The 11,880-nt window shown below is 45.4% G+C and overlaps 1 protein-coding gene across 1 annotated transcript in view; it reads left to right on the forward strand.

Annotated features, from left to right (window-relative positions):
- The window catches only part of SH2B2 (SH2B adaptor protein 2), a 168,350-nt gene that overhangs the window by 150,676 nt on the left and 5,794 nt on the right, over positions 1 to 11,880 (forward strand). The window contains exons 7-8 of the mRNA XM_069761316.1: positions 9,532 to 9,725; positions 11,770 to 11,880. The exon at positions 11,770 to 11,880 is cut by the window's right edge and continues 61 nt beyond it. Coding sequence (XP_069617417.1) covers positions 9,532 to 9,725; positions 11,770 to 11,880 — 305 coding nt within the window. The remainder of the gene's footprint in view (positions 1 to 9,531; positions 9,726 to 11,769) is intronic.

An 11,880-nucleotide genomic window follows, 5' to 3' on the forward strand; every position in this document is an offset into this window, starting at 1 on the left:
TGGCTGCAGCAGATGAGCTGACCTTGGAAACGGCCAAAAAAAAGCAATGAACTGGCTATAAAAGATCATTAAAGGGAACCTGTCACCTGAATTTGGCATGACAGGTTTGCGGTCATATGGGCGGGGTTTTCGGGTGTTTGATTCAACCTTTCCTTACCTGCTGGTTGCATGCTGGCCGCAATATTGGGTTGAAGTTCATGCTGTGTCCTCCGAAGTACACGCCTGTGCAAGGCAATTTTGCGCCTTGCGCAGGGGTGTACTTCGGAGGACATAGCATGAACTTCAACCCAATATTGCGGCCAGCATGCAGCCAGCGGGTAAGGAAAGGGTGAATCAAACACCCAAAATCGCCGCCCATATGACCGCAAACCTGTCACGCCAAATTCAGGTGACAGGTTCCCTTTAATAACTAACTTTATGGAACTAAATGAGTTGCTGCTCTGTTGTATCTAGTCAAATATAACATTTAATAAGTAACTAAAAAAATTACTTTGTTATATGCAAATGAGGGTGCTCAGTGAGCTGAATGCCTCTGTGCACCCACTTATTTAGATTACGGCTACTCCTTCTAAATAGATTGATGGCGCTGGATGAAGATAAACCTCCGTTATGTCATCACTGTCCCTGTGCAGAAATGAGAAGACACCTCACTCTTCGCTGCTGACATTGCTTGACTCCTCTGCTATCCCTTCTTCAAGGCAGGAGTGAGCACACACATCACTCTCTCCTCCCTGCTGACATTGCTTGACTCCTCTGCTATTCCTTCTTCAAGGGAGGAGTGAGCACATACACATCACTCTCTCCTCGCTGCTGACATTGCTTGACTCCTCTGCTATTCCTTCTTCAAGGGACGAGTGAGCACACACATCACTCTCTACTCGCTGCTGACATTGCTCGACATCCCTTTAGAGTTGCCAACTGTCAAATTCCTAGACACACTGTAAACTTAAAGCAGTTTTTTTTCTCTGTCCGGTTGGAAAAATGTTTGTAGATTAAAGGGGTTGTCCAGCCCACAAGTCACACTATGTGACACTGCACTGCAGACTTGTGAGTTCTCACATTGCACACACTGCACGCTGTGATGATTTTCTGGTGCCAGCGCAGTCCTGTTTTTCTGTTAGCATGTCAGTGTATGTAGGAGTGGGCACACAATTCACTCTCTTCTTGCAGTTGACATTGCTCACTACACAGCTACAGGTATAACCGAGCAATGAATGCAGCGAGGAGAGAGTGATTTGCCTTCTCGCTTATGCACAGGAAACAATGCATACATTATCTTTAGACAACTCTGACACAATCTGTCAATCAACATAGCAGGATTGGCCATAACCTAAGGAAGTGGGGAAGTGGGTGGAATGTTGCACAGAGGCATTATCTATACCAAGATTGCACTGAGCACCCTCATTTGCATATTACAATAAAATTGTTTTTTGGCGCAACGGAGGAGCCAATTCGATTTAGTGCTCTATTACTGGCCTACTTACACAGGCTTACAACAACTGATGGGAACAGAACGATCATTAATATGATCAGTCTGTCATCATACAGCACCATGTCATTGGCAGCAAATTTACACAGTGATGATGTGCTGCCACGAAAAAATGATTTTTACGCCAAAACCGTACAACGCCAAGAAAAATCGGCTATAAAGAGCTTTATTAACCCAAAAATGCCACAACATTTCATCCCAAGTTTTGGGTCTTCTCAAGGCCCAATTCTTGACAGTCACAAAACTTGGGTTGAAATTTTGCAGTCTTTTTGAGTAAATAAAGATTTTTATAGTTGTTTTTTTTTTCTTGGAGCAAGTGTGTGTTTTCCTTCCTCCTTAGATTCGAGGTCCTTATAATAATAACAATAATAGTAATCTTTTTATTTATATAGCGCCAACATATTCCGCAGCGCTTTACAGTTTTTTTTTATCCTAAACAGCAAGAGCACAAGAAGAGGATTCAGAGATCCTCCAAAAAATAGAAAAAACAGCAAAACGAGGCAGAGCTTCTTACCTGCCTAGGCCTCTAAACAAATGCACTATCAGGATGCAGTGGACCCATGTGGTTAAGATGGAGACTACACAGGTGCAGCATAACCGATGAGGCAGCCACTCTCAACCTACCAAACTAATGGAGGGGGTGGCTGCTTGGCACAATGCTGCACATAAAAGACTTGTATGTGGCGCTGTTCACACAATGGAGATGCACAGCATCCAGGCAAGGTAACTTTGCGGTCAACACATAACCTTACAAACAACCACGCAAAGGGGGCAAAAAGACCCTCCATACCGACTAACGGCACGGAGGTACACCCTCTGCGTCCCAGAGCTTCCAGCAAGCAAGAAAACCAACCAAGCAAGCTGGACAGAAAAAAACAGCAAACAAAAATAACAAAAGCGGAACTTAGCTATGCAGAGCAGCAGGCCACAGGAACGATCCAGGAGGAAGCAAGTCCTATACTAGAACATTGACTGGAGGCCAGGATCAAAGCACTAGGTGGAGTTAAATAGAGCAGCACCTAACGACTTCACCACATCACCTGAGGAAGGAAACTCAGAAGCCGCAGTACCACTCTCCTCCACCAACGGAAGCTCATAGAGAGAATCAGCCGAAGTACCACTTGTGACCACAGGAGGGAGCTCTGCCACAGAATTCACAACAGTACCCCCCCCCTTGAGGAGGGGTCACCAAACCCTCACCAGAGCCCCCAGGACGACCAGGATGAGCCATTTGAAAGGCACGAACAAGATCGGGAGCATGGACATCAGAGGCAAAGACCCAGGAATTATCTTCCTGAGCATAACCCTTCCACTTAACCAGATACTGGAGTTTCCGTCTTGAAACACGAGAATCCAAAATCTTCTCCACAATATACTCCAACTCCCCCTCCACCAAAACCGGGGCAGGAGGATCAACAGATGGAACCATAGGTGCCACGTATCTCCGCAACAATGACCTATGGAATACGTTATGGATGGAGAAAGAATCAGGAAGGGTCAAACGAAAAGACACAGGATTAAGAACCTCAGAAATCCTATACGGACCAATGAAACGAGGTTTAAACTTAGGAGAGGAAACCTTCATAGGAATATGACGAGAAGACAACCAAACCAAATCCCCAACATGAAGTCGGGGACCCACACAGCGTCTGCGATTAGCGAAACGTTGAGCCTTCTCCTGGGACAAGGTCAAATTGTCCACTACATGAGTCCAAATCTGCTGCAACCTGTCCACCACAGTATCCACACCAGGACAGTCCGAAGACTCAACCTGCCCTGAAGAGAAACGAGGATGGAACCCAGAGTTGCAGAAAAACGGCGAAACCAAGGTAGCCGAGCTGGCCCGATTATTAAGAGCGAACTCAGCCAAAGGCAAAAAGGACACCCAGTCATCCTGATCAGCAGAAACAAAGCATCTCAGATATGTTTCCAAGGTCTGATTGGTTCGTTCGGTCTGGCCATTAGTCTGAGGATGGAAAGCCGAGGAAAAAGACAAGTCAATGCCCATCCTACCACAAAAGGCTCGCCAAAACCTCGAAACAAACTGGGAACCTCTGTCAGAAACAATATTCTCTGGAATGCCATGTAAACGAACTACATGCTGGAAGAACAATGGCACCAAATCAGAGGAGGAAGGTAATTTAGACAAGGGTACCAAATGGACCATCTTAGAGAAGCGATCACAAACCACCCAAATGACTGACATTTTTTGAGAGACGGGAAGATCTGAAATAAAATCCATAGAGATATGTGTCCAAGGCCTCTTCGGGACCGGCAAGGGCAAAAGCAACCCACTGGCACGAGAACAGCAGGGCTTAGGCCGAGCACAAATCCCACAGGACTGCACAAAAGAACGCACATCCCGCGACAGAGATGGCCACCAAAAGGATCTAGCCACTAACTCTCTGGTACCAAAGATTCCAGGATGACCAGCCAACACCGAACAATGAACCTCAGAGATAACTTTATTCGTCCACCTATCAGGGACAAACAGTTTCTCCGCTGGGCAACGATCAGGTTTATTAACCTGAAATTTTTGCAGCACCTGCCGCAAATCAGGGGAGATGGCAGACACAATTACTCCCTCTTTGAGAATACCCGCCGGCTCAGATAAACCCGGAGAGTCGGGCACAAAACTCCTAGACAGGGCATCCGCCTTCACATTTTTAGAGCCCGGAAGGTACGAAACCACAAAGTCAAAACGGGCAAAAAACAGCGACCAACGAGCCTGTCTAGGATTCAACCGCTTGGCAGACTCGAGATAAGTCAAGTTCTTATGATCAGTCAAGACCACCACGCGATGCTTAGCTCCTTCAAGCCAATGACGCCACTCCTCGAATGCCCACTTCATGGCCAGCAACTCTCGATTGCCAACATCATAATTTCGCTCAGCAGGCGAAAGCTTCCTGGAAAAGAAGGCGCATGGTTTCATCACCGAGCAACCAGAACTTCTCTGCGACAAAACAGCCCCTGCTCCAATCTCAGAAGCATCAACCTCGACCTGGAATGGAAGCGAAACATCTGGTTGACACAACACAGGGGCAGAAGTAAAACGACGCTTCAACTCTTGAAAAGCTTCCACAGCAGCAGAAGACCAATTGACCACATCAGCACCCTTCTTGGTCAAATCGGTCAATGGTTTAGCAATACTAGAAAAATTGCAGATGAAGCGACGATAAAAATTAGCAAAGCCCAGGAACTTTTGCAGACTTTTCAGAGATGTCGGCTGAGTCCAATCATGGATGGCTTGGACCTTAACAGGGTCCATCTCGATAGTAGAAGGGGAAAAAATGAACCCCAAAAATGAAACCTTCTGAACACCAAAGAGACACTTTGATCCCTTCACAAACAAAGAATTAGCACGCAGGACCTGAAACACCGTTCTGACCTGCTTCACATGCGACTCCCAATCATCCGAGAAGACCAAAATATCATCCAAGTATACAATCAGGAATTTACCCAGGTACTCTCGGAAGATGTCATGCATAAAGGACTGAAACACTGATGGAGCATTGGCAAGTCCGAATGGCATTACTAGGTACTCAAAATGGCCCTCGGGCGTATTAAATGCAGTTTTCCATTCATCGCCTCGCTTAATATGCACTAGATTATACGCACCACGAAAATCTATCTTGGTGAACCAACTAGCCCCCTTAATCCGAGCAAGCAAATCAGATAACAGCGGCAAGGGGTACTGAAATTTAACCGTGATCTTATTTAGAAGGCGGTAATCTATACAAGGTCTCAGCGAACCATCCTTCTTGGCCACAAAAAAGAACCCCGCTCCTAATGGCGACGATGACGGGCGAATATGCCCCTTCTCCAAGGACTCCTTCACGTAACTCCACATAGCGGCGTGCTCAGGCACAGATAAATTAAACAGTCGACCTTTTGGGAATTTACTACCAGGAATCAAATCGATAGCACAATCACAATCCCTATGCGGAGGTAGGGTATCGGACTTGGGCTCATCAAATACATCCCGGTAATCAGACAAGAACTCTGGGACCTCAGAAGGGGTGGATGACGAAATAGACAGAAATGGGACATCACCATGTACCCCCTGACAACCCCAACTGGACACAGACATGGATTTCCAATCTAATACTGGATTATGGACTTGTAGCCATGGCAACTCCAACACGACCACATCATGCAGATTATGCAACACCAGAAAGCGAATAACCTCCTGATGTGCAGGAGCCATGCACATGGTCAGCTGGGTCCAGTACTGAGGCTTATTCTTGGCCAAAGGCGTAGCATCAATTCCTCTCAATGGAATAGGACACTGCAAGGGCTCCAAGAAAAACCCACAACGCCTAGCATACTCCAAGTCCATCAAATTCAGGGCAGCGCCTGAATCCACAAATGCCATGACAGAATAAGATGACAAAGAGCAGATCAAGGTTACGGACAAAAGAAATTTTGACTGTACCGTACCAATGGTGGCAGACCTAGCGAACCGCTTAGTGCGCTTAGGACAATCAGAGATAGCATGAGTGGAATCACCACAGTAGAAACACAGCCCATTCTGACGTCTGTGTTCTTGCCGTTCAACTCTGGTCATAGTCCTATCGCACTGCATAGGCTCAGATTTATGCTCAGATAATACCGCCAAATGGTGCCCAGATTTACGCTCACGCAAGCGTCGACCGATCTGAATGGCCAAAGACATAGACTCATTCAGACCAGCAGGCATAGGAAATCCCACCATGACATCCTTAAGGGCTTCAGAGAGACCCTTTCTGAAAATAGCTGCGAGCGCACCTTCATTCCATTGAGTGAGTACGGACCACTTTCTAAATTTCTGACAATATACCTCTATCTCATCCTGACCCTGACACAGAGCCAGCCAATTTTTCTCTGCCTGATCCACTGAATTAGGTTCATCGTACAGCAATCCGAGCGCCAGGAAAAACGCATCAATATTACTTAATGCAGGATCTCCTGGCGCAAGAGAAAATGCCCAGTCCTGAGGGTCGCCACGTAAAAAAGAAATAACGATCCTAACTTGTTGAACTGGGTCACCAGAGGAGCGAGGTTTCAAAGCCAGAAATAGTTTACAATTATTTTTGAAACTCAGAAATTTAGTTCTATCTCCAAAAAACAAGTCAGGAATAGGAATTCTTGGTTCTAACATAGAATTCTGAACCACAAAGTCTTGAATATTTTGTACTCTTGCCGTGAGCTGATCCACACATGAAGACAGACCTTTAATGTCCATCACTACACCTGTGTCCTGAACCACCCAAATGTCTAGGGGAAAAAAAGGCAAAACACAGTGCAGAGAAAAAAAAATGGTCTCAGAACTTCTTTTTTCCCTCTATTGAGAATCATTAGTACTTTTGGCCTCCAGTACTGTTATGATTCGGTAATTCAGTACCACAATGGACATAGAAGTCAGAGCACATACAGTGACCTGACAATAACCCAAAAACATAGAACGAGCTCTGAGACGTGGAAACTCTGCTGACCGCAATCCCTAATCCTCTCCAACCACACTAGAAGCAGCCGTGGATTGCACCTAACGCTCCCTATGCAACTCGGCACAGCCTGAGAAACTAGCTAGCCTGAAGATAGAAAATAAGCCTACCTTGCCTCAGAGAAATACCCCAAAGGAAAAGGCAGCCCCCCACATATAATGACTGTGAGTAAGATGAAAAGACAAACGTAGAGATGAAATAGATTTAGCAAAGTGAGGCCCGACTTTCTGAACAGAGCGAGGATAGGAAAGGTAACTTTGCGGTCAACACAAAACCCTACAAACAACCACGCAAAAGGGGCAAAAAGACCCTCCGTACCGACTAACGGCACGGAGGTACACCCTCTGCGTCCCAGAGCTTCCAGCAAGCAAGAAAACCAACCAAGCAAGCTGGACAGAAAAAAACAGCAAACAAAAATAACAAAAGCGGAACTTAGCTATGCAGAGCAGCAGGCCACAGGAACGATTCAGGAGGAAGCAAGTCCTATACTAGAACATTGACTGGAGGCCAGGATCAAAGCACTAGGTGGAGTTAAATAGAGCAGCACCTAACGACTTCACCACATCACCTGAGGAAGGAAACTCAGAAGCCGCAGTACCACTCTCCTCCACCAACGGAAGCTCATAGAGAGAATCAGCCGAAGTACCACTTGTGACCACAGGAGGGAGCTCTGCCACAGAATTCACAACAGGAGACTACACAGGTGCAGCATAACCGATGAGGCAGCCACTCTCAACCTACCAAACTAATGGAGGGGGTGGCTGCTTGGCACAATGCTGCACATAAAAGACTTGTATGTGGCGCTGTTCACACAATGGAGATGCACAGCATCCAGGCAAGCCTAGTAGTGACACCCTTCTATTAGATCAGGCGGGCCTGCCCAGCGCTATCCAAATGCACCCCATGTGAACAGACACCACAGTTTACAAGACAAAAATGGGCCCAACTGCACCCCGAAAAAGTGCAAAAAACACAAAAAAAATATAAAAATTTTTTTTTGTGAGGTATTAGTTTATACTTTGGCCAAAATACGCAAGCTCGTAACCCGCGTCAAGGGTCCCCATGCTTACGAGTCCTAATTCTAAACAGCAAGAGCACAAGAAGAGGATTCAGAGAGCCTCCAAAAAATAGAAAAAACAGCAAAACGAGGCAGAGCTTCTTACCTGCCTAGGCCTCTAAACAAATGCACTATCAGGATGCAGTGGACCCATGTGGTTAAGATGGAGACTACACAGGTGCAGCATAACCGATGAGGCAGCCACTCTCAACCTACCAAACTAATGGAGGGGGTGGCTGCTTGGCACAATGCTGCACATAAAAGACTTGTATGTGGCGCTGTTCACACAATGGAGATGCACAGCATCCAGGCAAGCCTAGTAGTGACACCCTTCTATTAGATCAGGCGGGCCTGCCCAGCGCTATCCAAATGCACCCCATGTGAACAGACACCACAGTTTACAAGACAAAAATGGGCCCAACTGCACCCCGAAAAAAAGTGCAAAAAACACAAAAAAATATAAAATTTTTTTGGGTGAGGTATTAGTTTATACTTTGGCCAAAATACGCAAGCTCGTAACCCGCGTCAAGGGTCCCCACATGGGTCCACTGCATCCTGATAGTGCATTTGTTTAGAGGCCTAGGCAGGTAAGAAGCTCTGCCTCGTTTTGCTGTTTTTTCTAGTTTTTTTTTATCGAAACGGTCCCCGATGGGGCTCACAATCTACATTCCCTATCAGTATGTCTTTGGAATATGGGAGGAAGCCGGAGAACCCGGAGGAAACCCACGCAAACATGGGGAGAACATACAAACTCCTTGCAGATGTTGTCCTTGGTGGGATTTGACCCCAGTGCTGCAAGGCTGTAGTGCTAACCACTGAGCCACTGTGCTGCCCATGCTGGGACCTGACACCGCAGGCACCGAAACCTTTTATTGTAGGGACTTTCCTGCTGCTGATGTTTCACCCAATCACTCAATGAATAAGTATTTTTCTAGTTTGTCAGTTGATCAACAATATGGTTACATGGGCTAATAATAAGGTTCGTGCATTCTTACAAACACTCATTTATTTAGTGTCGGCTCATCTCTGTACATCTTTGTTCTTCAATGAGGCGTCATTTTTTTCTCTGTGCTGTGTGCAAATAAAATTGTCCTTTAAGTCATATATGTAATGTAGTTTCCTCGGCTTAAAGGGCTTGTCCAGTTTAGAACCTGTTTTCATATTCCCTGTTGGGCAATTGTAAGTTAATAGAAGGTGGTCATCTGATTAGAATCCTTATTTCTTAATCCTAGTGAAGAACAGAGCGAACAGAGTGGTAATACCTGTCCTGTATTATGCAGACATCCTATTCATTTGGATGGGCATAGTGTAGTGCCTAATTTTCCCTGTGGAGGCTCTTCAGGGAAATTAAAAATTTACTTCCGGGTTTTCTCCTTGTAATAAATGGGTACTGCTTAAAGTGACGAACCCCTTAAAACCCAGGAGAATGCATAATGCAAGTAAATCAACTACAGTAGTATTTTAACAATGAAATTACTTATTTTAAACCTTTGTGGCATTAGGTGAAGAAGGGGAGAAAGATGCAGAGATAAATCTGTTGGAGTATCCTTGGTTCCATGGGACACTGTCGAGAATAAAGGCCGCCCAGCTTGTGCTCGCGGGTGGAACTCGGAGTCATGGACTGTTTGTCATCAGGCAAAGTGAAACGCGTCCAGGAGAGTATGTGCTCACTTTCAACTTTCAAGGCAAAGCAAAGGCAAGTGTGCGGTGGAATAAGTCCTCCAATCTATTGAAAAGTTAACAAAAGAGACCGTAAGTAGTGTATGCGCCATTCAAGATGAAAACTTTCTGTTTAAATCCCAATTTAAATATGCTCCTCATAAAGTAGCTGATCAGGTTTCCTACTCAGTTCTTACATTCAGGATTCTGTTAGGATACCATATCCAGATGCTGAGAGAATCCTTTGAAATTCGACAACTAATGCAAATGAATGGCATATTTTATATATTATTTCTGTGCAGAATAATAATCGCGTTTCAGGTTTTAAATTCTACAACATGGTTAACATTTTGCTCAGATACCGCATAGAAAAGCAATGTGCAGATCCGTTTCAGAAATCAGTTTCTATTGCTGATTCCTTAAAAAAAATATATATATATTTTCCCAACGCTGACCTTTAGCATTAGAGCATAGTCTTTACTCTACATTGACGTGAATTGTTCATGAGCTCATGAGAGCTTGTCTACAAAGACCAGTTTTATGCCCTTTTTTCTGAGATTTTTCCACTCTGGCCACATGTATTGGTTCTGATTTAGAATCTGTCTCCTGTAAGTCACACATGTCCTACTGACTTGGCTGGCGATTGAGTCTCTCGCCCTTGTAGCTGCCAGGTAGGGCTATGTCTAGTTTTCATCCTGTCAGTTGTATACATTTTTGGTCCTTCCAGGACTGGGCCACCGGTAGCACAGTTTGGAGGCCTTCCACATAAAGTGAAGTGGTCTCCCCTTCAACTTTTTCTATTCTATCTGGCCATACATAGTTCTGTCAGTAAATCATACCAGTTTGTACATTGTCTTCCAATATTTTCTGTGTGCATGGGCACAGCCTACCGCTAGCGATGTGCTAACCGAGTGTCTTTGGCGTGCTCGAATAATATGTTAGAGTTCCGGCTGCTGCATGTCTTATGGCTGTTTGATAGCCGCAACAGTTGCAGGGATTACCTAACAAAACAGGGAATCCCTACATGTGTTGTAGCTGTCAAATAGCTGCGAGACATACAGCTGCAGGGACTCAAACATATTATTCGAGCCCCCCGAAGACACTTGGTTAGCACCCGAGCATGGTCGAATAACACCTTATCCAAGCACGTTCGTTCATCACTGCGTACCGCTAGTTAACTTCTACCTTTAAGGAAAAAAAGTGTTTAGAAGAGTTGGATTTTAAAAGTTGTTTCTGTTTCGGTAAAATCCATACATTGGCTGCAGTTTTTTCTTTTTTGTTTAGAAAAACAAGCTATCCATTTCTCACCCTCACCGGGTCCAGCGCTGAGCCTGCACTGATGCTCCCGGTTTCTGTGATTGTTTGCAGTGCATACATCACGTCGATGGAATTGCAGCCAATAACTGAGCTGAGTGGCTCTGCCTATGTTGACGCACCGAGCCTCTGATTGGCTGCAGCACTGTTGAAGTGAACCTGTCAGCAGTTTTGGCCAATATAAGATACAGGCATCATCTTTCAGGGCTTAGCTACAGCATTCTATATCTGCCCCTAACCCGACCTGTAAGAGAAGAAAAATAACTTTTATTATACTCACCTGCGGGGACGGTCCTGTACAAGGGGTGTTGCTCTTCTTGGTCCGGCGCCTCCCATCTGCTTGTGATGCCGCCTTCCTGCTTGCTTCGAGTCGCTGCAACATCCACACAGTCCCCTCGGCACCACGCTCTTGGGAAGGCGTACGTATCTGCCATGTTGAGGGCAGAGCAAAGTACTGCAGTTGGCATGCGCCGGGGCTCTTTGACCTTTTACGGCACCTGCGCACCGCATTGGAAGTCTTCACACAGAGGCTGGACAGACATCTCTCTGAGATGGTTTAGTGAATCCTGCATTGAGCAGGGGGTTGGACACGATGACCCTGGAGGTCCCTTCCAACTCTAACATTCTATGAACTCTAATCATAGAACTCCATATGTAAAAATTAATATTTTCATGACTTTTTAGTTTGCACTTTTAATACGATGAAAAGGCTTATCAATTAATAATTGTACAGGTTTTAAGTGTTCTTCCTTTTTTTTTTTTCTCAGCACCTGCGATTGTCTCTGAATGAGAATGGTCAGTGTCATGTACAGCATCTTTGGTTCCAGACCATCTTTGATATGCTGAAACACTTTCACTCCCATCCAATACCTCTAGAA

The sequence above is a fragment of the Ranitomeya imitator genome, chromosome 3, assembly GCF_032444005.1.
Source record: "Ranitomeya imitator isolate aRanImi1 chromosome 3, aRanImi1.pri, whole genome shotgun sequence".
NCBI lineage: Eukaryota > Metazoa > Chordata > Amphibia > Anura > Dendrobatidae > Ranitomeya > Ranitomeya imitator.